This window comes from Malus domestica, chromosome 09, assembly GCF_042453785.1.
Source record: "Malus domestica chromosome 09, GDT2T_hap1".
Classification (NCBI taxonomy): domain Eukaryota; kingdom Viridiplantae; phylum Streptophyta; class Magnoliopsida; order Rosales; family Rosaceae; genus Malus; species Malus domestica.
In genome coordinates, this window is record NC_091669.1 from 7,125,491 (window position 1) to 7,150,823 (window position 25,333).

The following is a 25,333-nucleotide window of genomic DNA, read 5'->3' on the forward strand; positions in this document are numbered from 1 at the left end:
CTAATGGCCCAAATTTAAATCCAACGGCTAAAATAATTAAAAAATTATTTAACTCAAAATTCACTCAAATTTAGTGATTTTTCAATATTTATTGAAATTTAAATATTTTAAGTTAAAATATTCATAAAATTAAATTATAATAATGTACATAATTTTTTTGTTTTTAAATTAAACTAAATTTATTTTTTAATAATTTCGGACTAAAAAATCTAAATTTCGTCTCTCTCACTCTCGCACACGGCCAGCTAATCAGCCATGGAGAATCCGGACTACCAACAAACAACGAGGTCGGTGAAACCGGACCCCAGTGTGTCTGGCGGTGGGAGAAACGGTCACTAAGCTTGGGAAATGTGCTACCATGGATTGAAGGCAAGTGTGCTGCCATGGATTGAAGGCAAGGGTGCTACAAAATCCTCTTCTTCAACTAATCTGAGTCTTTAAAATTTAATTTAACAGTTAAAAATAAGAGTTTATTTTAAAAGTTATAATAATTTTAATTGTTTTATCAAATTTCACGTTCGGATTGATTGATGGAGAGGACTTGATAGAAGAGATCTGTTTCCAAATAAAACAGCAAGACAATAAATCTTTGTTCTCCCATTATTGTAACTGTGGAAATATCATAGTGTGATTTTTTTTCTTTTTTCTGTCGAAAGATATTGTTAGATTAAATATTAAATTAGTCACCGATAATATTTGAACTTATACTGTCCTATAATGACTCAACGCCTTGAATAAAGTAGTGTGTTGGCCTCCGAGCACTCGAGTTCGAATCGGAAGAGGATTCCTTCCTCTCCTAGTCTCACTCGTTTTCTCTTTTATCTTATTTGAACGGTTAACGTTAAACCACGTTAATATTTTATATTAATTTTTTATAAAGATAACAAAACACAAATCAAAGTGTCAGAGGAAGGGTGAGAAATGGATGAGAATAAGAAGATAGAATCCTACGTTCGCGTTCTCAAAAAGAAAAAAAAAAATTCCTACGTTCGAATCAGCCGTACTTGAATTAAAATAATTTAAGAAAGAGAATATGAAATATAAAAGTCACGTGTCAGATTAAAAAATAGACAAGAATTATAGGGAGGCAGAGGCAATAAGGTGAAGAGTGCACGCATGTTGACGTGAACATGTCTTTTCGATCATGCCGCCTTCAATCCTCTCACACTGTGATCGAGCTACGGAATGGTATAACACGTGTCATTATACAAATTATAGGATATGTGTGTTAAAAAATTAATAATTTAAAAAATAAAATTTATCACCATTTACGTAAAAACACGTGGTGTACCACTCGTATTCCGTCACAATAAAAAATTTATCTACACACTCACCCTTTTTTCCCCTATTAATTTTAAATGCCAGTAAAATTAAGGTAGTGCTATATACATACTTATTTTTATTTTTCTATCATTTAGTCATTTTTGGTTTACTGGATTTGACGATCAAAAATTAATAAAAATGTGTGAATAGCATAATCTAAAAATTATTAATCCTCACTTACCATTTGATTCCTTACGTGTCTCTTCTTGATTGGTGACAATGTGATGCTTCAGTTAGTGTAATTTTCGCAAGATTAACTTATATGAAACAGGTTTATTATTATTGTGACACACTTAATCAATAATGTATTCTTATTGCAGAGAAACTTATACTTAAAAATGCACCATTAGATTTAAACACCAAGTGACAATCAACCTCTCATTGTCTAGTTTTCATGATAACAACTTATATGAAATAAGTTCATCATCATTATAACTTTCCCATCTAAAACCCCAATTTTATTTACAAAACACTGACACATTATTCTTCGTTATTAAACTTAAACTCGTTTCGTGTAAGTTGTTTCCAAATTCGAGTTCAATGAGGGATGAGGCACAGTGTGGTTTTTGATTGGATGGTGGTGAGGTGACGGCTGTTTTGTTCGGAAATATCTGAAAAAACGAAGGGAGCCAAAGGATAAAGCCAAATCCCACCAAGTAACACGTGATGTTTTTTATATTTGATGCCCAAAATCTTTGCATCTTGTCACTCAAGGATCACGTGCAAGACAAACATTTCAGCTCTCTCTCTCTTTTTTCTCTCATGTTTGTTTGGAAATTGCAAGTGGAAAAAGGACAAGGATTGTCTGCTCTCCTAGTTGTGGTGCTCTTCTATGCCCTCCTATTTTGTACGGTCACGGTTAAGCCACGTTAATATTTTATATTTTTATTGTTTTTTATCTTATTATCTCATTAAAAAATTAATATAAAATGTTGACGTGACTTAATCGTGACCGCACAAAATAAAATGGCATGGAAGGGCACCACAATTAGGAGGGCAGACAATCCTTGTCCGTGGAAAAACATCTTGGATGCAACTAAAGAGATTTTGCTCTTGTTGTTTGCCATTTCGTGACTCAAATTATGTCTGAAAAATGTTCAGTTTTGTGTACCGTACGATCCGGGCCGGGCTCGATAAGTAGTAGGATTCGATTAGTTTAACCTCGTCGCAGTTTCGGTACTCGAAATGGGCACGCAGCGGATAAAATACGACACCGGTATAGTATGTTCTACTACTCCGACCTTGTGACCCCGAACCGATGACCTGGGACCCGAAAGACACCGGCAACAATGAAAGTCTTGAAATATCGTTATCCTTCGGAATCAAATAATTCATTTCAATTTAGTCCAGTCCTATTAACCAAATATGCAAAAATATGGTGAGCGTTGTGACATATTAGAGAGACAATGAGGTATCAAATTGCAACAAGAGCCTTCTACCTGTCCAATATAATCCTTTTTACAACATCAACTGGCATAGCGTATGCTGGATCGATAGCTTTCAGCCCTGGATATTCAAGAAGGGAACGTCCTGCATCAAAAAACATCAATCTGAAGCTCTAACTAACGTTGCCAAATTACTACGTAAAGAAACTGGATAAAAAAACAAAGGTGGAACCAAAGCAATTACATACCAGCTACACCAAAGTATGTATGGTAGACATCAACGGCATCATCTGGTCGGTCAGAAATTCCTCCATTTTCAATGTCCTGCAGTTTTGAAAACTGAAAATATAACTTTAGCCTTTATAACTTAATTTTCTCACATAAAACCTGACATAGATTTTTTACTTGAATAAAACTTTAGCCTTTATAAATTAATTTTCTCTACATAAAATCCGACATAGGTTTTTTACTTGAATAAAACCCATTGATTAGATTCCACATCACACATTTAAAAATTCTAAATGCCTAAAATACCCCTATTTGAAATTTATTTATTTTATTGATAAACCCAATTTGGATGTTTGATGTACATAATTAATATCATGCAGATTGTAAGGAAGAATTAATGATTTTACAAAAAAAAAAAACCACTAACGTTATAAATTCATTGCCTAATATATAATCACATAAAACATGTCTAATATATGTTATTATACATGCTTAATTAAGTCAATAAAATTATATTTTACATATTACTGTAGATAAAATATTTCACATACAGATATATATACATATATATATATATATGTATAAATGCCTGATGTATGTAAAATTCATGTAAAATAATTGACCTACAAAAAATAAAAACATTTTATTCAAATAGTGCACCTACTATTAAAATTTTAAAATGTTAGATTGCTTAAAAAAAAATTGCCCAAGATATGTAAAATACGTGAAAAATAATTTACCTACATAATAACAAACCCAATATATGCAAAATACAACCAAAATAATTTACCTACATAATAAAATGTGTCAAATATATATATGATATTGATACATACAAAATAAAATACCTACATAACAAAAGAATGCTATTTGATTCAAAATTAATTTACTTACAAAATAAAGCAAGTTTATTTGATTTGAAGTTAATTTACCTATTATTTGTACATATCTTATAATAATAAAATGTGTCAAATATATGTAATAATTTATGAACAGTAAGTTACCTACAAAAATAAAATAATGTTATTTGATTCATTATTAATTTACCTACAAAATAATAATTATTTGCTAATCATAAATTTACATATATAGGTAAGACGTATAGTAGTACATATTTGTAAATTATATATATATATATATATTGAACTTATAATAGTACTATATACTTTTGACGTATGTGTGTCTATATATATATATATGTATGTATATATATGTTAGGGGTAATAGTATGTGCAATAATTATTTGTTCATTATAATTAAGGTGAGTAATAACATTTATTGATTTGATTTGAAAATTATGGCACAAGTTGTAAATATTTTGTAATAATAGGTCAATTACTTTTTTACTTGGTAATATTTTTTAAATTTAGATTTTATTTGAATGTTTAAAATTAGGTGGGTTTTTATCTAGAAAATAAGAGTTTCAATGGTTTATATCTAAAGAATCATTTTAAAAAGGCATGGTTACAATTTTCACTCTGAAAATACGAAAATTAGACTCATGAGGCCTACGACACATCATATCTTGTGTGAAAAACTTCTCCTGGAGGGAAGAAGTTGTCCACCACTTATGCATATAGAGAGGTGATTTGTACCCTACTCTTTATTCTATTCATCGAACTGAATAAATCAATCGAAATTAACAAACTGAATTAAACAAGAGTGTTTAAAATGCTAAAAATTGCATTTATTATTGATGTGGAGTGATTTATGCTCTACAATTTTCTTTAATTTATCTAATTAGACTATCAAAAATTAAAAATTATATATAAAAAGTAAAAATGAATATACACCTAAATAGTTCTAAAAATAGTATGAAGACAAGTAGCAATAAATATATAGATGTGTGTGTATTAAATTATACAAAAATATCTTGTGTTAGTAAGTGAAATGGCATTGATGGTTTCTTGCATAGAATGGGCATCCCTTCCAGGCTAGGGCAAGAAGGTAGCTAAAGAGGCCTACGACACATCATATCTGTAGGGTTATAGGCTCGTGAGGTAATAAGAGGACTTATTATTGGCAAAACAGTTCTACGTACAATTTCACTTGCAACTTGAAAAACCTACCAATTTTAGTACACTTTGGCATTTAGGATTTGGATCGTCTCCGAGCAACTGGTTATGCCCTCTATTTATAACCGTTTGATAAAAATTCAATGGTCCAAGAACATTGATTAGAAGAATCCTAACCAGTTGCCTCGAAGAGGATCCATATCCTAGCATTTTTGCCCCCATTGAATCGCATCAGAGTTTCCCAGACCCTAATTTAGGGTTGCACTCATTTTCTAGATCCCCTTCAGATTGAAATGTTGATTCAAGATTCTATCCATGTATGGATTATGGTCTAGCTTTCCAGGCAAACTCTTGGTGGAACCCATTTTTAATTTACCATGGGGGGAATCCAAAGATATTTCGAGGGAATTGCAGGGACCAGTTGATTTAGAAGTATTCGGTCTTTAGTTGGTTGAATAAGGATTTAGTTTTAAGTTACCCTGATTCGATGTTACACAAGTTTGAAGTGAGTTCGATACTAAATTATGAATGCTTGTAGTTTATTTTGAGTATGTTAATGCGTTGCTTTAAAGTAGTTACTTAAGGGTACGATTGAGATTGCTTATGGAATTACTAAAATGTTTTATAACTACTAGAAACGTTTAAGATTGTTTGGAAAAAAAAAAGGTTAAAGCACTTGTTACGTTCTGTATATGAAGACGCTTAGAATTTTGAGTTATTTGTCGATTTTTACCTTAAATTTGTAGAATTTGGCCAATTTTTCTATTCAACTTTAATTTTAGCCAACCATAGGCTAAATGCTAATTTTTAGGTTTTATTCCCCCTTGAAACCCACCTCAACTCATGCTAAATATGTGGGCTAAAAGCTTAAAGAAAAACAAAAGCTGAATTTCCTCTAAGATTTAGCCCAGAAAATGGTGTGGGCACCACCAGCGAAACCCTACCCACATGGACATGTCTTACAAGATTGATTGAAGGGCTGTGATGTCCACACACTATTTTCTACTTATCTCACATCTTTTTTGTTTTCGTCTGTCGGATTGGATGAATTAAAGAAGATCAACGGACAGAAATTAACAAGGGGTGTGTGAGAAGTAAAAAGGGGTGTGTGGATAGCACACCCCTTGATTGAATTCAACAGCGGAGATCGAATATAATAAAATATAACGGTAAAAAAAAATCTAATGCCCCAAATTTAAATCTAACGGTTAAAATAATTTAAAAAATAATTTACCTCAAAATTCACCCAAATTTAGTGATTTTTCAATACTTATCGGAATTTAAATATTTTTAAGTTAAAATATTCATAAAATTAAATTATAATAATGTACATAATTAAAAAAAATACTTTAAAAGACTAATTTATTCTTTAATAATTTTGGGCTAAAAAATTTAGGCCAAAATAGTGAGAACAGAAAAGCAATTTCTAGATTAAAACCTAAATTTTTTGGGTTAAAAATTTTAAGTTTTAGCCTAAAGGTTGGATATGATCTTATAGATTGTATAGATAGATAGATATATATTTTTCTTTTTCTAAAATCTAAATTTCGTCTCTCTCACTCTCGCACACGGCCAGCTAATCAGCCATGGAGGATCCGGATTCCCAACAAACAACGAGGTCGGTGAAACCGGACCCCAGTGTCTCTGGCGGTGGGAGAAACGGTGACTAAGCTTGGGAAATGTGCTGCCATGTATTGAAGGCAAGTGGTGGAGGAGCCTTTGCTGACCAAACAGGTAGAGTAAAACGGAAAGGGATCAGGATATTTTCTACCAAATCCTCCCCCATCGACTAATCTGAGTCTTTAAAATTTGATTCAACGCTTAAAAATAAGGATTCATTTTAAAAGTTATAATAACTTTAACCGTTTGATTAAATTTCACATCCGAATTGATTGATAGAGAAGACTTGATAGAAGGGATCCGTTTCCAAATAAATCGGCAAGACAATAAATCTTTAAATCTTTGTTCTCCCATTATTGTGAGTGTGGAAATATCATGGTGTGATTTTTTTTATTTTTGTCAAACGAAAGATTTTGTTAGATTAAATGTTAAATTAGTCACCGATAATGTTTAAACTTATGCCGTCCTATAATAACTCAACTCCTTAAATTTAGTTATGTGTTGGCCTCCGAGCACTCGAGTTCGAATCGGAAGATGATTCATTCCCCTCTTAATCTCACTCACTTTTTTTTTTCTCTTAATTAAACAGTTACAGTTAAATCACGTTAATATTTTATATTAATTTTTATAAAAATAAAACACAAATCTAAGTGAGAGAAGAAGGGTGAGAAATGGATGAGAATAAGAAGATAGAATCCTACGTTCGAATCAGCCGTACTTGAATTAAAATAATTTAAGAATGAGAATATGAAATATAAAAATCACGTGTCAGATTAAAAAATAGACAAGAATTATGCGGAGGCAGAGGCAATAAGGTGGAAGAGTGCACGCATGTTGACGTGAACATGTCTTTTCGAACATGCCGCCTTCAATCCTCACCCACGAGATGTTATATCATGTGTCATTGTACAAATGACAAAATATGTGTGTTAAAAAGTTAATAACTTAAAAATAAAATTTCTTACTATTTACTTAAAAACACGTGGTGTACCACTCGTATTTCCGTCACAATAAAAAATTTATCTACACACTCACCCTTTTTTCCCCTATTAATTTTAAATCCCAATGAAATTAAGGCAGTGCTATATGGAGGCAGATTCTGTGCCCTCTCATTTTCCCTGTCTTCTTATTTGTATGATTATAATTAAGTTACGTTAACATTTTATATTAATTGTTTTTAGTTTATTGGATTTGACGATTGAAAATTAATAAAACCATCTTAAAATTATTAATCCCCACTTACCATTTGAACCGTTACGTGTCTCTTCCTGATTGGTGGCAATGTGATGCTTCAGTTAGTCTAATTTTCGCAAGATAATTTACAAAACACTGACACATTATTCTTCATTATTAAACTTAAAACTCGTTTTAGTGTAAATTGTTTCCAATTTCGAGTACAACGAGGGAAGAGGCACACTGTGCACATGAAATGCGTTTGAAACAATTTGGTGGGTTTTTTGATTGGATGGTGGTGAGGTGACGGCTGTTTTGTCATCGGAAATATCTGAAAAAACGAAAGGAGCCAAAAGGATAAAAGCCAAATCCCACCAAGTAACACGTGATGTTCTTTATATTTGATGCCCAAAATCTTGCATCACGCAAGGATCACGTGCAAGACAAACATTTCAGCTCTCTATTTTTTCTCTCATGTTTGTTTGGAAAGTGCAAGGGGAAAAACACCCTGGATGCAACTAAAGGAGTTTTGGCTCTTGTTGTTTTGCCATTTCGTGACTCAAATGATGTCTGAAAATTTTTCAGTTTTGTGTACCGTACGATTCGGCCCGGGCACGATAAGTAGTAGGATTCGATTAGTTTAACCTCGTCTCAGTTTCAGTACTCGAAATGGGCACGCAGCGGATAAAATACGACACCGGTATAGTATGTTCTACTACGCCGACCTTGTGACCCCGAACCGATGACCTGGGACCCGAAAGACACCGGCAACAATGAATTTCGTCTTGAAATATGGTTATCTTTCAGAATCAAATAATTCATTTCAATCTAGTCCAGTCCTATTAACCAAATATGCGAAAATATGGTGCGAGTTGTGACATATTAGAGAAACAATAAAAAGGTCGTACCCAGTGCACAAGGCTCCCGCTTTACGCAGGGTCTGGGAGAGACAAATTGCAACAAGAGCCTTCTACCTGTCCAATATAATCCTATTTACGACATCAACTGGCAAAGCGTATGCCGGATCGATAGCTTTCAGCCCTGGATATTCAAGAAGGGAAAGTCCTGCATCAAAAAACATCAATCTGAGATGTAATGTCATGAATAAAATAGCAAACTGTTGAAGTTGGAAGATATCTGCTTTCGTTTACACCCTCATTTCATTTTGCAAGAAGATATTTTTCTCGAAGGACAATACGAGAGGAATACAAATCATCTTATAAAAACACTTGGCGTTATGTTTCATCAGAAGTAGTTTTTCCTACTAGCAACCCTTGTGAAACTAGTTGGAACTAACGTTGCCAAATTACTACGTAAAGAAACTGGATAAAAAAACAAAGGTGGAACCAAAGCAATTACATACCAGCTACACCAAAGTATGTATGGTAGACATCAACGGCATCATCTGGTCGGTCAGAAATTCCTCCATTTTCAATGTCCTGCAGTTTTGAACAATGCGTGGTTAAAGTTTTCACTGTGAAAATACGAAAACAGGGAGAATGCCCATTTCTAAAGAATAATCCAAATGTACAAATAGCTCATTAGATAACTGTAACCTGGCAGTCTAAAATGAACTTGATGAGCTTGTCCTTATTGATCCAATGAACTCTGTCAATCATGATCAAACTGGAAAGAGCCCACCATGAGTAGCAGACCTGAAGTGCAGCACAAATGTCGCAAGGGAGATTCCAAGAACGTCAGTAGAAGCAAATTCAGTTTCAATCTTCAATTTCAAACAAAAATAAAACCCACGTCGGGAAGTTTCTCTGGCCGACCATTAAGACCTCCAGTTTTATTATCTTGCCGCTCACATAACCACCAACCGAGGAGGTCCTTGTCAATATGATGTAGTGACCCCGTAATGGCAAGGGCACCCACGCAACAGAAAACTGCAGTAACAATGGGCAGATCGAAGACGTATTTGAGTCTAATTTGGACAGACAGAATCACAGAAAATACAAAAGAATCATGCCATTGCTGGACCCGACATGCAGAAAAGCAAGATTAAGGATACATCAATAGACTTGGGAGTTTAAATGATGTGATAAGGAAAATAGTATTAACAACCTTAGCTTAAAACTACTAGGTTAACGCAAAAATAACTGCTAACTTCCATTGAATTGACAAAAGGGAAACAGCTCTGTTGATCTATTAAGTTAACATGTTCAAATAATACATTTGATCGATAATGACTGAATCTGAACTAAGCATGATTATGCGAGAACAACCTACACAAATTCCATTTAACAAGCAAAATACAGAAAATATGAAATGGCTATAAAACAAAACTGATTTATTAAGCACTAGTCAGAAAGTAAAACTTTGCAGAGACATTATGTGAGTAAATAACTTACTTTGACCTGCATGAGACTCCGCACCGGGCGTAGATCCAAACCCTCCATCATGATTTTTACAACTTAAAATGTAGCTGACGGCCTTCTCCACATTGATTTTATCCAAATGATGAAGTAATGAGAGACAAGAGATAGCAATATAAGAAAACCTAAAAGAAAAAAGTGTGTTAGTGCTTTGTTAATTCCCTCTATGAGAAACAGCGAAGAATTGTAACTAAATGACTTCAAAAATCATGAGTCTCCAGAATCAAGGGAAATCATAAAAGAGTACCGTGTATCAATTTCACCCCACATGTCTCCTGAAAACGATCCATCTTCATTTTGCAACCCAGCCACATCTAAATTGCACATTAAGTTGCACAAAACTTGGTATGCTCACTATCCTTTATACAGTTAGTCTTCTAATTTTGTATAAGAGCCTCCCAACAGAAGGTGTTGCAATTAATTTGAATCCATTTTCCTCAATAGAAAATGCGTATAAAGATGGCAAGAGGTTTTTTCAATTTACAAATAGATGTGATAAAGGATACAACTTACAACCTTCTCAACATCCAGAACATAAAGCTTGTCAAACAAGGCCAAAGCCTGCACAGCACTTAACGTATACAGTATGTGTGGGTCGTGTCCAATGCTACCTCCAAACCCGCCTGCACAAACACAACTATATCATCATTCTCTCTACAACTCCAAATAACCAAACAAACAAATGAAGATCAAAATAATAGTTCAGTGTCGTCGGAAACAAAGTAAAACCTGAATCATGTTGGCACTGGAGGACCCAGGAAACAACCTCTTCAACATCCACAACGTGGAGCTTTCCCAAAAGATCAAGAGTAGTCAAACCCCAGTATGCTCCACTCATTCTTATATGCTCCATCGCGACCGCCTCAAAAGAGTCCTTTCTCTGAGTACAGCATCACCGTATTATTACTCTTAGCTTCAATGTACAAACCAAAAGCAACAAAAATTTTACTCCAACACAGAATCAGACCTTTTCGACCGATACAATGAATTCAACATGTTTCTGAGTTGCAAGCTCCCCCATCAGTTTATACTTCAAAACAGGCAAAGCTGTGTTAACAATGCGTGCAAACAGAAACTGGTAAATGTGATAGTCAACGGTGATGTAACATGAAATAGTAACTCACAAACTCTACATATTTCCCCTAGAGACAAATTCCAAGTACAAAAACCAAAGAGTGGGGATTTTCACACTCCCATTTTCTCCTTCCAATGCTCCTCCCCTTGGATTTGTCCCTCGATTCCCTTTGATTCATTCAATCCTACGCTAGAAAATGAGAGAGGAGTGCATGGCACGAAAAGGGGAGGTGCGAAAATCACTTCCGAAGCTCAAATTGCCTCAAACATAGATGCACTAAACTCTAAACCAATCACACAAGCATATCAAATGAAAGCAATAATCTTGAACTATGAATTAAGACATGCTATTACAGTTAATCACACACGTGAAATTTATACAATCCATTATCGGTCACAACCCAATCGTGAACTTATAGCGACATCAAATTATGAAAAACAAATAATAGTCCTTATAAGAAAGCGAAAAAATAAAAATAAAAACTAGAGGGAAAAGAAAGACGACTTACTGACCAGCAATATTGATTGACTGACTCATGACGTTCCTTGACAAAAGGGGAAATCAAGTTGGGATGAGTTCGGTTTCAATCGGTTCGGTTTTTTGCCAAAACCGAAAATCGAATCGAATTTACAGTTTGGTTCGGTTCGGTTTTTCAGGTTTATATTTTTTCATCAAGAGCTAATTAATAAGTAGGAAAAATTAATCCCAATCGTAATATGGATTGTCGGCCACGAATTCTGGGCTGGAAGAAGAATCAAAATAAACAGATTTGAAAAATCGGTTTGGATAATCAAACCCCAGAAACCTCTTGCAGTTCTAAATCAGTAGAAAAGACCTAGCCTTTAAAACCCAACAAATCAATACCATTACTTTAGACACCAGCAGGACCGGTTCTCAGATCCCAAATGAAATACAGAAAACCCATCAACCCAATTAAAATTACACTACTTAATCACTGCCTAAATCGTAAATTTCCATTAGCCCTAACTAGAAACCCTTGCAAGCAGAATCACACTATTTAAGCAAATACCTTTATTTGCTTGCCCTGAGAAACCAGAAGACGCAACAGAATAGAGGATGATGAGGCGTTGTCGCAGACGGATGAGGTGGCGTTATCGCGGACGGCGAGGAGGCGGCGGTATCACGGACGGCGCGGAGGAGGCGTAGTTGCAGATCGAGCGGAGGAATAGCGAGGACTGAGGACGAACCAAAAAACCGGCAGTTGTTATTTCCCGGTGATGCAAGAAACGGGTTGGGCCTGAGCGGGGTTATGGGCTGTAATTTTCTCTATTTTGTTTTGGGCCTGGACTTCTTGTCGATTAATCATTTATTTTTATTTTCTTTTCATGAATCTCCTATAATTTTTATTTTGTCTCCTATTATTTGTCTAATGAGTAGCTATTGTGGCTAGTTCAATATCTAGTTATGGTTAGCCTAATGTATGATTTAGCTCAAATCGATTTCTTTGGAGTTTGTTAAATAAATAAAAAACGAAACGTTTTGCACCCCTATTTTATCTTCTTGCACTCTTGTTTTCTTAGTCATTCAATTGAATAAATTAAAAAAAAACTAAGAAACATAAAATTTAAAAAAGAAGAAGTATATAAGGAGAAAATGAAGAATAAAATTCAATATCCTAACTAAAATGTCAACATGCATACCTGCACACCATGTTTTCTTCATCTCATACGAACAAGGTAAAACAACTAGAATGTAAGCATCTTCAATGACATAAGCAACCAAAGTAGCCAAAATTGTTACTATATGAACTATGAATCTCACGAATCGCGAATCGGCATTGAACTTGTCATGAACGACAATCTTAGGATAACAACTACATGAAGCTTTGTTTTCTAGCTCTTTATGGGTATCAGACTCATGGTGGTGGTCTTAGTCTTAGAGGTGGATTCAAGCAAAATACCAAACAGGTCTTTAGTTACTAAAAACTTGCTGGTAACTTCTGTGAGTTTTCAAAATAGAACCTAATTTTAACTTTATTTTTCCCCTTCAAATTTTAGAGTGACTTGATTTTGGTTTTCATTTTTTATTTTTTTATTTTTGTTGATCCACAAAATCAGCAAGGACTTTAATACAACAGAAAGTGTTAAGACCTTCGCTAGATTGCTCCGGTCACTAGTGTGGATAAGTAAGTAAATGGATAGGGACATGGAAACAAACACAAGATGTACGTGGTTCACCCAGATTGGCTACGTCCACAAAGTAGAAGAGTTCTCATTAATTGTGAAGGGTTTACACAAGTACATAGGTTCAAGCTCTCATTTAATGAGTACTAGTGAATGATTTAGTACAAATGACATTAGGAAATAGTGTGAGAGAATGATCTCTATTTATAGAAGAGAGTTTCTAGTTTCATACTGACATTGACACGTGTCGTGTTGTAATTGGCTTCTGATGTTGACACGTGTCGTGCTATGATTAGCTTCTGATGTCGACACGTGTCGCGCTGTGATTGGCCTCCTGGTTGGAGGGAAACTCTTCTGGGTCCTTAACGGTATAACGTTGATTGGTGCTCAGTAATTTCGGGATTAGTCAAGTATGGTACAAACAATTTTAAAAACTTAAAACTGAACATAGTTACAAAAAAGTTTTCTAGTTTCAGTTTGAAAACTGAAAAGTAAAAACTTCTAAATGCATTTTGAGTTAAATACACAATACTGTCGAAGTAGTCAAATCATTGCAAAGCCGGAAAATAAGTTTTCGGTTTGAAAACTTATCCTTCACCCTTCTGAGCTATGTAATTTTTCGCTTAGCTACAGATTTACAATTTACCATTCTAAACATCAATTAGCCAAAATCATGTTGTTCGACATAAGCTAATAGCATTGTATCAAAATTTCTATGTAATTTCATCACTGAAAATTGCCCCCACTAAAATCTGTTTCTGACTCCCTCCATACCTAACATTTCGTGTTGAATTAATATCTCTCCACTATTGCTTGTATCAAACAAAATCTTACCAGAATTTTGTTGTAGAATCAATGTTAGGGTTTATTAAATATGTTGATGCACAAAATCAGCGAAGACTTTGGTACAACAGAAAGTGTCAGGTTTTGTGACCTTCGCTTGGTTGCTTCGGTCACTAGTGAGGATAAGTACGTAAATGAATAGAGACAGAGAAGCAAACACAGGATGTACGTGGTTCACCCAGATTGGCTACGTCCACGGAGTAGAGGAGTTCTTATTAGTAGTGAAGGGCTTACACAAGTACAAAGGATCAAGCTCTCAATTTAGTGAGTTCTTGTGAATGATTTAACACAAATGTCATTAGCCAATATTGTGGGGGAATGGCCCCTATTTATAGAAAAACTTGTAGCTTTGTCACATTGACATGTGTCATGTTATGATTGGTTCTTGATGTCGACACGTGCTGCGCTCTGATTGGCTTCTAATCTTGACACGTGTCGAGTAGTGATTGGCCTCCTGGTCGGAGGGGAACTCTTCTGGGTCCTTGACAGTATAGCGTTGGCCGGTGCTCGGTAGTTTCGGGATTGGTCAAGTATGGTACAAACAGTGCTCACTTAAGTTCCCGAGTGAGGGAAACTCCTCGAAGAAATCGAAGAAGCACCTGCTTTTTCAGCCTCGTCAGCACCTGTCACATGCACAATCAGCTTTGCGAAAATTACGGGCAATCTGTCGAAGATTTCTGGTGAAGTAAAAAGCACGTGAATCTTACTGTTCAATCACCGCTCTCCATATGCACCATCAACTCCTCGGGTACCACATATAACTTTGTCAAAGATCTCTGACAAAGTTTAGGCACGAGAATTTCGAAGTTCCAGCTACCCTACTATTACCCATAAGGGTAAAGGAACAGCACCACTGCTTGACAACTGGAAAGTCCCTATGTGTGTCGACCTCCGTGTTTTGCGGCAAGACAGGTTGGCAAGAACGTCCAACCTTTACTCACATTCGAGAAAAGACTCCCAACATAATTACTTTCTCAAAAACCGGAGTAGCACCGCTTTCCGAATCTCAAGAGTCAGATCCTCGACGGGATTGCTTGTTCGAAAACCGAAGAGGCACAACTCTCAGAACTTCGAGAGCCAGATTTCCTTAGATAAAGCTTGTCTGTAATCTTCACACGTAACATCAGCTTTCCAGATACCACATACCACTTTTTCAAAGTGCTCTGACAAAATTAAAACACGTGAAGCTGGCAGCTCCCACTACATTGCTGTGACCAAGAAGGGTAAAGGAATATCATTACTACTTGTTATTGGGAAATCCCTATATACATTGACCTCCCTCCTCAACGGACAGGCAAACCTGCAAAAATGCTTAACCCTTTCTCGCATTCGAAAAGGCACCCTCAACATAACCTCTCGAAATACTCAGCTTTATTTCCCCCCGATAATACCTCAGCAAATAAGCCACACCAAGAACAAGAGTATCTCATATCATCAGGGTCGAAAGCAAGAGTATCCCATATCATGCTTTCTCCCTATCTTTGTCTTTGTCCTTGTCCACACCTACAGGACAAGGAGAAAGAGAGCAGTCAGTCGGAACCTGAAATCAAACCTCCAATTTGGAACTGACTGCCTGGAGCCTTTGCCTGGTTGCTTACTTAGCATTGCTCTCGAGTACTCATCCTCAACTGCTGTCAAGGTCACGAATTCCACCGGCAAATACCTCATGACAGTTGATCAGATATTGGCTCTTTACACTGAAGCTGCCAAGCGTGGATGAGTCACTATGAAGGAATGTTCTGAAGGACCATTTAAATGCAAAGGTTGCACACCACTTCTGCCATGCAAAAGATTGAAGCAGAAGGTTCAACGGTGAGCTGAAACAGATCACTACAGCACGACACCTTTCCATACCACATTCATTATTCCGTCAACAGCAAAAGTATCCCATATCATCAAGGTCGAACGTACTCTAGATTTGATGGACTTGTTTTGACCCTTAAATTTTTGAGTCGGCCTTATACTCTGAAGGGCACCAGAAAACCCTCCAGCACAGTTCAAGAATAAGCCTATGGAAAGTTACTTCTTCAAAAGCAAAAGTATCTCATATCATCTCTTATCCATTTGCTTCTCCTTATCCTGGCAGTTGAATGAGAGACAAGGAGAAGGAGAACAATCAACCGGAAGCCGAAGTCAAACCTCAGATCCTGGGTTGCTTACTTGGAAGTTTGACTGCTTACCTTGTCTGTCACCTCTTTCGGCAGATCTCCTAGCTCGGCGACTTGGGGGACTTCTACTATAGGGTTTGTATCACACTTGACTAAGCCCGAAACTACAACTAAGCTTCAAGTGAAATTGATACATTACCTTGTGCGTCAACATCAGCTAAATACACCATTCCCGGATGGAGGAAAGGTACTTCCAGAGAAGGGCAGATGAAGATCAGACCACACTTCGGTACTTAGAAGTTTCGTGATTACTCAAGGGATTGGATCTTGCAAGTCCCCAACCGAGGAGTTTCCCTCACTCGGGAACTTAGGGGAGCACTGTTTGTACCATACTTGACCAATCCCGAAACTACCGAGCACCGGCCAACGCTATACTGTCAAGGACCCAGAAGAGTTCCCCTCCGACCAGGAGGCCAATCACTACTCGACACGTGTCAAGATTAGAAGCCAATCAGAGCGCAGCACGTGTCGACATCAAGAACCAATCATAACATGACACATGTCAATGTGACAAAGCTACAAGTTTTTCTATAAATAGGGGCCATTCCCCCACAATATTGGCTAATGCCATTTGTGTTAAATCATTCACAAGAACTCACTAAATTGAGAGCTTGATCCTTTGTACTTGTGTAAGCCCTTCACTACTAATAAGAACTCCTCTACTCCGTGGACGTAGCCAATCTGGGTGAACCACGTACATCCTGTGTTTGCTTCTCTGTCTCTATTCATTTACGTACTTATCCTCACTAGTGACCGAAGCAACCAAGCGAAGGTCACAAAACCTGACACTTTCTGTTGTACCAAAGTCTTCGCTGATTTTGTGCATCAACAAAATATATTGCTTCCATGAAAAGGTATCGTAGGAAGTAGCAGTAGCGGAAAAGTGGCGTCTAAGCAAAAGGCTTTTGTGGGATTTTGTCCCTTCGTTCATATGATATCATCTTGGTTTCATCAGGATTTGAGGTTGACTCGGATAACTTACCTATAACACCATTGACCGTACAATTCATGTCCACGTGAATAGTAATCCTGCATGTTACGCCACGTACGTCTGATCATCAGCTACTAGTTTTTAGTTTAGTAGTATTTTTAGGGTTCGTAGACTTTTACGGGAAAAGAATGTTACATACTCTTAAACAAGTTAAAGTTTCATCTAAAAATCAATTTCATTATATGTTTGTTTGCAAAATTGCTTAACATTCTGATACACGTTTTACGCTTTATGTTTGGCGACCCTTAAGTCAAACAAGCGGTCAATACTTATCGGGCATACATGTGGTTATTGAGCTTCACACATAGACTAGTTTGCTCTACTCGCCTAACTCCTTATATGTCTATACAATCTCAGGGACCACTTCTATTGATTTCAAATTTCAGGGACCAGAGTGATGTGTTAAGCAAATCTCGGGACTATTTTGGCTAAAAAGCCTAACTTGATTGATTAAGAACATTCACTTGTACATTCTAAATCTCGAATTTAACCCTCCTCCGAATACAATTGTATAGAAAAAATTGTACAACATCAGAACTTCAGAATGTAGAAGTAAGCACACATGGTCAAGTTGTTACCAAGGCATCAATTTCCTCACTCACATTAATAGTATTGTATTTGGTAAAATATTGACCTACATAGTAATCTGAATTTCTTAATTAAAATCTCATGAAATTAAGAGTTTGGCAATTGGTTAATTGGGTGAAGAATGTTGCGGAATATAAGGAGAAAAGAATTGTTCATGTCAACAGCCAACAGTTGTCTTTCTTGGCATATACATGACTTGCAGTACATAAGTGGACCATGTGACAATTTGTATACTCATTCTTCCATTGATTTTAGGGCAAGTCAATAACAACTACACTTGACTTTTTATATATCTTACTATTAAGTTACCTTTGTTCTTTGTTTTATTAGTTGACATATGATTGAAACCATATGACAAAGAAAATTAGTTTTTTATAATCTTTAGCAGAGATTAATGATGATGATCATGACGACGATGGTGATAATAGTGATGGTGGTAGATACACGTTGATCAGGCAAAAGAGGACTATTTCATTGACAAAAACCTTCAAGTGCTGTCATCTCTACGAGTCCATGTCCCGACGGAACTCTTCAATCACGTGATGGTGTGATATGATCAGGGGGAAAAAAAATTTAGGTCAGCCTGTCTGATCACGTGACATGTTCGACCACTCAACATCGACAAACATGTCGACACGTTATCGATTATCGAGATGTTCATATTGTCTACATCTTGATTACATATGCTTTTCAGTAAAAAGACTAAAGTAACTGGTTATGTGCCAGTATCTCTCCCCTCTCCTTGGTGGTATGAACAAACTGCCCTAGTTCATGTGCAAAATATGGTAGCTCAAAACAGAAAAGTATGTATGTCATGAAATACGTTCAGCTTTCATTCACTCCACCCTCATATGTTCATGCAGAATATATGCTTTCCAGCTTGCATTCCACAAGTGTGAGGGTGACTGGAAGAAAATGACTTAACCTTGCATTTATCCTTATCTACCCAGAGCACTATAAAAAATTAGCAGAGGGGCCATTCAAACAGCAATGAAGCCTTATCCCATTAAGTAGGGTCGACTATATGAATCATAGAATGCCATTGCGCTTGGTTATACGCCAAGTCTTCCGTTAGCTCTAAGTATTCCGTATCTTTAAGAAAAAAAAAGGCCATTCAAATAAAAAATGAATCAACAGGTTCTCTTTCTGTAATTGTACAACCAAAGATTTTACAATCTAAGTGAAACAACTTTAGTTATGCAGCAAAGAAAGAAGAATCTGCTAAAAACGCATAAAAAATAAATAAAAGAAAAACAATTTCCTTGAGCTATACACATGAGATAATGATTATAACTAAAGGAATGAAATGCAAAACTTGTATCATGAACAAAGTTTGGGCAAAGATCTTGTACGGTTGTGGCTTGGTGATTTCGATTTCGTAAACTTTGACATTTGAGATTGCATTTTCTTGCAAAGTTTTTCCAATTCCATGACCCTGCACTGCATGCCTTGCAGATGTGCTCTGAGCTTGTCATTGTCATCTGAGAGATCAATTTTCCCGGCATAAAGCACAAGTTGTACATTGGCATCATCTTTCCTCAATCCCCTACTTTCGGCCTCAGTAATGGCGCTATAAGGGGAGTCAGTGTAGGACTTGGGATTGTTGGTTGCGTGGAGTAAGCTTTTGAGCTTGGATTGCTGATAGACAAGAGCTTGGACTGCGGATTTTGATGGAAATTTTGTGTTCTGTGAAAGATGTACGTAAGTCTCTGCTGAGAGCTTCTCATAGTTCAACACACAACATATCTTCATCTTTTCTTCTTCGGACAATCCTGGGTGTACCTATGTCAAAGCAGATCAAAACCAACTTCAAATGAATAATCTTCAAAACATGCTCGGTGTAATTAGATTTTCGAAATGTGCTATTTGAATTCTTGGATCATAAGTTATTAAAACAAAATTTACAAGAGCATAAATTATTTTGAGACAAATCTAATACCTGTAGATACATGTCTATGGCATGGTAAAGCTCATCATAAGAGACTCTCGCAGAATCCGGCAGCGCGATGGCTAAAGCCAGAAACTTTGAAGGCTTCAAACGAGGATCTGGGGTTACTTCTGCTATATACAAATCAACCAAGGCAGCAACTTTCCTTAATCGCATTGGGGGCCTGTCAGCTTGACAGGTTCCTCCGTCATGCAGAAATGATTTCAAGAACCGTAGAACAAGATTGACATCATACAAATAATTGATTCCTTGTGGGGATGGAACAAGCAAATTGTCCAATGTTGCTTGATCTAGCTGTGAACCGATCATATTCTCCAACTTATTCCTAACACTTTTGTTTAAGTTCAAATTCAGCGAAACTCGAAGAATCCCAAATAAGCTCTTGCAAGAAACACAGCTCTGATCAAGCATATACAGCATCTCAATGACCATTTCAGCAATGGTGCGCTTGGTATCAGATTTGACAGTGTAAAACTTCGATTTCTGGTAGTAAAAGAGGAACCTACTAATGATAACATGATCGAGTTTTCGCGAAACCATGGCCTTGACCAGCATTTCAACCAAATTTGGACCTAAAACTAGAAGATCCTCGAACCACCAGGTTGCTCGAGACAAGGTAGTTTTCAAACTCTCGGTGCTTCTAGTGTCGCACGAAAACCGAATTCCAGAGCTATCCGGAGATGATGTTGAAGGACAAGGACTCGCTTCGCTTGTCAAAGGCAATCTTGCAACAAGGGTATCCAAGCATTTCTCAACTAGACTCAAAGAATTTGCAACCGGAAGCAAATCCTGGCACTGCTTCAAGGCCGTCAAAAGCTCAGACCATGACCAATACCTGATCTCTTCAAACGAATTCTCCGCTTTTTGTAACAAATTATGTCTACCGGCGACAGAATTGTTCATTTCCATGAACTGCGCGGCGCAGTAAAGGAGGGAAATGTTGGAAGGAGTTATGTAAATGCTGCCATTGTTGTAGCAGAACCTCGCAATCAGCTCGAAACTCTCTGCTCCTCCGGGAAAATCATGGAATACCACTTTAAGATTTCTTGAGGAAGCTTTTGATTTACCAAGTAGTTTGCTCAATTTTCCACAGTAGGAGGCAATAGCTCTCTGCAAAAATGGTCATGAAACCAGAATTACCACTCATTTGCTGAAAAATTCACCAAAGTAATAAAAAATAGTTGAGAGCTAGTAAATAAGCACAAAAAATCCAATTTACAGAAAAACCCACCAAAGGGATGAACTCATTGAATAGAAAAATGAATTAAATAAAAAAAACAAAGTGGGAATCTACATTCTACACCAGAAAGGCAGAAGGTGCCAAAGAAATGAAAAGAGGTCGTTATATGTAATAAATTGTGGTGTGGCAATTGAGAAAAGATGTCTGCCAATCATCCAAGGTTCCCTGCAGTGGAGGGCAAAAAGTGGCAATAAATACGGCCATGAAAGTAACACCCTCTCACTCTCAGAGTCCATATCAAAAGAAGTGAAGATTTGAGACTCCCAATTCCCATAACAGCAGCAATAAATGGGAGAGAATGAAGCAAAACGGAAAAGGCGTGCAATTTGTTGAATTAAAAAGACAGAACCAAAAGAACAAAAAGCTAAGGCAGCCATGAGTTCATGACCCACATCAATGCATTATAGGTGTGAAAATTAAATGGTTGGGGACAAAAGGATGAATCTTTGCAATCCATCAGCCATGGTGGATAAACTGGAAAGTAACCCGGATAAAATTTACCAGAGAATGTACGAAATTTACAAAGTTCATCAGTAAAACTTCACAATTCAAGCACAAAATGTTATGACAAAATTACATTTGAACAGAAGAAGAAGATGGGTTTTTGCTATTAAAAAAAGGGAAAATCTTTGCAATTCATCAGTCAAGATGGATAAAATGGAAAGTAACCCAGATAAAAATTACCAGAGCATGTATGAAATTTACAAACTTTATGCATAAAACTTGACAATTCAAGCACAAAAGTTTACTACAAAATTACATTTGGACAGATGAAAATGTATGGAACTTTTCTGTAAAAAAATAAGAGGGTTTGAAACTATTTGCAAGCACAGAATTATTACCTTGTCCACCATGAAAGACTCTTCCCCATTGACATCCACTTCAAGATCACAATGAACTTCCATAACCCAAATGATTAAAAAAGCTTAAAAACAAAAACCCACTTCAGATCAAGAGTTGTTTTTGGGGACTTGCAATCAGAAGAGCAAAATAAGTTATTTTTTAAGGGTGCAGCAGAGACAGAGAGGCGAGGAGGACAAATGGGGAGGAGGAAGGGGACACAAAACCATATTCTGAAATGGGGAAGAACACAAAGGGAAAGAGGTTGAGGGCTTTGGTTACTGGAAAAAAGAATTGGATGCTATTGGTTCAGGCAGAAGCAATGTGGTGGCTCTCGACTGGGGTTTTAGAGAAGTGATAATTAGCCAAGAGTGTAAAGACAGATTATACATACATGTATATATATATAGAGAGAGAGAGAGAGAGAGAGAGAGAGAGAGAGAGAGAGCAGCTGAAGTTTGTATTAGTAGACCACTAGCCATTTTGGACATTCCCAGTCCCAGAGAAAATGCATCTGTAAGCTTAGGAAATCTATTAATTAATTGATTAGGTGAAAGTATAAATTATTAGTGCATAATTGTTAATGTTGGAAGTGGGATTGTTCTTTTTGGGGTGAAGACCATTAAAGCTTGGAAGTGAAGCTTTGTTGCTGGCTTGCTTTTCCTCCCCTCCCTCCCTCCCTTCGGTTTTTGGGCCACGTTCATCGCTGCAAGTCTCTCTGTAGGTGTGCAGTGCGGTGCACCCATTACATCTCTCCCCGATCCACTACTTTATTAATTGGGTTGAATTTCCCTCTCTAGCATGGATTTGTTACGAGGTATGCTATCCACACATTCCATTTTACTTCTCACACACCTCTTGATAATTTATGTCCGTTGATCTTCTTCAATTCATCCGATCCGACGGCCGAAAAGTAAAAAGGTGTGTGAGAAGTAAAATGGAATGTGTGGATATCACATTCCTTTATTATTTGTACATTGGGACCATTTCAGATTCTCCTTTCTAATTATTTATTTTGTTTTGGTGGGATTATATTTGGACGTTTGTTATTGGGGGTGGGTTTGGAGGACCCCATTTCTGTATAGTTGGAGAGATTTTTTAATGTATCAGGAATATTGAGTGGTACGTTATATGTTATTATACAAGTGGTTTGAAGTTTTGTTTTCAAGTGTCCATCCATTTGTATTATGATATGTGGCATATGTGTCATTGATCCAGACACAGTGAAAAATCTCTCGTATAGTTGGTCCTGTCAAAAGATCCTACTTGAATAAAACAGAGTAGGTTTTTCTCTCCTCCCCTCATCTCTCACTTTCCTTTTATTCTTTCTTTCTCTATAACTGTGTTAACACAAGATGGTGATGTGATTTAATCGTAACCGTTTAAATATGAAGAGACGGGAGGAGAGGAGAATTTGATACGGAGAGAATATTACTCGTATGTCTATGCTCAAACTCGACTCAAATGAATTTTCAAGCTCGGCCCGGTTCGTTTATGAACAAAGCTTGAGCTTTTGGGGTGGCTTCGCTAAGCACAACTGTGAAAAGAACTCAAGTTTTAGTTTTGAGTCGCCTTAAACTTTTTAGATTTTAACTACATTAATATAATTTTGACGGTTTTTATTACAAATAATCCTTTATATTTTGAGAACCAATCGTTTTCGTCATTTTTGTTTCGATTCAATCAATTTGTTCTAGCATGTTTGCTCCACATGTCAATTTGGTTCTTCCCGTCCAAACCACCCCGTCCCCCCTGCAGATTTCCCCGACTGTCCACCCCCACCCCCCGACATACCGATATCTTCCTACTGAAACTGTGCAAGGCACAAATATATGAAGTCTTCTATCCACCATCTCTCTCTCTCTCTCTCTCTCTCTCTCTCTCTCTCTCTCTCTCTCTCTCTCTCTGTATGTCATGTTACGCCTCAAATCCAAAATTAGCATGAGTTGCTGCATCAATGAGTTGGGTGAGTTCCTCCACAACCCAAACTGCAAGACCACCTTATTGGTCTCCATATATTATAACCCATGAGCGAATGACTTGGTATTTTTGCATTTTGTATTTTTATGTTTATTAATTAATTTAAGTATTTGAATCTATTGAGACACCATCTCATTGTTTCGGATTTTTGAGAATGAGGAGCATTAATCTGTTGAATGGGCGAGACTTTGGAAGGAGGGAAGAATAGATAGTGTTCCTCTAATTGTATCATGACATGTTGTGTTTTATATAGTGTTCTGAACACACTGAATAATCTCTCGAGAGGGAGTGGGAGGGCATGAGGGTGGAGGGCCTACGAAGGTGGTTTTATATTATTTATTATTATAAAAGTTTAGAGCGTAGTTTTTGAACAGCCGAATTTTGTTTGATCCACATGGCAATAAATAAGTAGAGTTGTAAGTCCCCACATTAGCACTCTAAAAGGTTCTCAATGAATTTAGATAGCAATGACCAAATCGATGTGTGAGAGCAAACATGACAGACTAAATTGATTGAACTAGATTCCCAAAATGTAAAAGAACATTTGGAATAAAAACCTTAATTTTATGACATCTTTTATTTTAAATATAAAGATCCAAATGTTTAACCTTTATCAGTAAAACTTTAAGGAACAATCTGAAGTTGAACCAAACTCGAGTTGAGTCATAAAACGATATGAGTTGCTCATTAGCTTTATGAGTCAAATGCAATAAGGTGCACATTCGGGAGATGCTACAATGTTATAATCATACAATCTTGAAAGTCAGATAATGATTATATTGAATATATAATTCACATAGATTATATTTGACCGTTACAGTAATTATTTTTAAATACATATAAATATTGAAGCCAAATACATAATATTCTTCAATCACATAAAAGTTTTATATTCCAAAATCTCTACCTCTTTTTTGCTGTAATCTTTCACCAACATGTAGGATTCATAAGGCCCAAAACTTAATCGTAGGATTTAACATTGAGGCCAAACATTTATAGGCATCAGAGATTAATATATCTGCAACCCATCCCTCGTCAATAATCCGACCTTAGCTCAGTTGGTAGAGCGGAGGACTGTAGTGGGTGACATGCTCTCAGCCATCCTTAGGTCGCTGGTTCGAATCCGGCAGGTCGGATTTCTTTTTACAATTTATTTATTTATTAATTTTTTCTATTAAAAAGTACAAACATATGCAGCTAAGATTATACAACCCACGATCCAGAGAATCAAATCCTTTTTTAGGTTAATGACAATGAGAAAATCAAATGCCAAATAATTGCCCATATTTTGGTTTGAACAATACCTAGTTGAGACACAAAATGGTTTCTAACCATAACAAATCATGGAGAAATGCTAGCAAACTTTACGTTTGTTTGTACCATACTTGACCGAT

General features: G+C 36.4%; 2 protein-coding genes and 1 non-coding gene across 5 annotated transcripts; 1 reads left to right on the forward strand and 2 right to left on the reverse strand.

Moving 5' to 3' along the window:
* Positions 1-8,522: 8,522 nt before the first annotated feature.
* Positions 8,523-12,706, reverse strand: LOC103442571 (geranylgeranyl transferase type-2 subunit beta 1-like). 2 transcript variants are annotated; one of them, XM_008381372.4, is made up of 10 exons: positions 12,228-12,706; positions 11,090-11,152; positions 10,852-11,002; positions 10,629-10,745; positions 10,370-10,436; positions 10,099-10,247; positions 9,497-9,633; positions 9,301-9,399; positions 9,108-9,183; positions 8,523-8,809 (listed from the first exon to the last, which is right to left on the reverse strand). In XM_008381372.4, exons 2-10 carry the CDS (start codon positions 11,141-11,143, stop codon positions 8,715-8,717), a joined length of 945 nt encoding a protein of 314 aa, XP_008379594.1. In that variant the 5' UTR covers positions 11,144-11,152; positions 12,228-12,706; the 3' UTR covers positions 8,523-8,714. The 2 variants fall into 2 exon arrangements, with proteins under 2 accessions (XP_008379594.1, XP_008379595.1); XM_008381373.4 differs by having other exon boundaries at positions 11,090-11,169; positions 12,228-12,395.
* Positions 12,707-19,050: 6,344 nt separating this feature from the next.
* LOC103442572 (BTB/POZ domain-containing protein At3g22104-like) lies at positions 19,051-22,715 on the reverse strand. 2 transcript variants are annotated; one of them, XM_008381374.4, is made up of 3 exons: positions 21,962-22,715; positions 19,871-20,989; positions 19,051-19,713 (listed from the first exon to the last, which is right to left on the reverse strand). In XM_008381374.4, the coding sequence occupies exons 1-3, from the start codon at positions 22,022-22,024 to the stop codon at positions 19,252-19,254; spliced, it is 1,644 nt and encodes a 547-aa protein (XP_008379596.1). In that variant the 5' UTR covers positions 22,025-22,715; the 3' UTR covers positions 19,051-19,251. The 2 variants fall into 2 exon arrangements, with proteins under 2 accessions (XP_008379596.1, XP_028963796.1); XM_029107963.2 differs by lacking the exon at positions 21,962-22,715 and adding an exon at positions 21,111-21,283.
* A 2,267-nt stretch (positions 22,716-24,982) lies between these two features.
* On the forward strand, positions 24,983-25,075 carry TRNAY-GUA (transfer RNA tyrosine (anticodon GUA)). The gene is made up of 2 exons: positions 24,983-25,019; positions 25,040-25,075. It is a non-coding gene; the product is annotated as a tRNA-Tyr (tRNA).
* Positions 25,076-25,333: the final 258 nt, after the last annotated feature.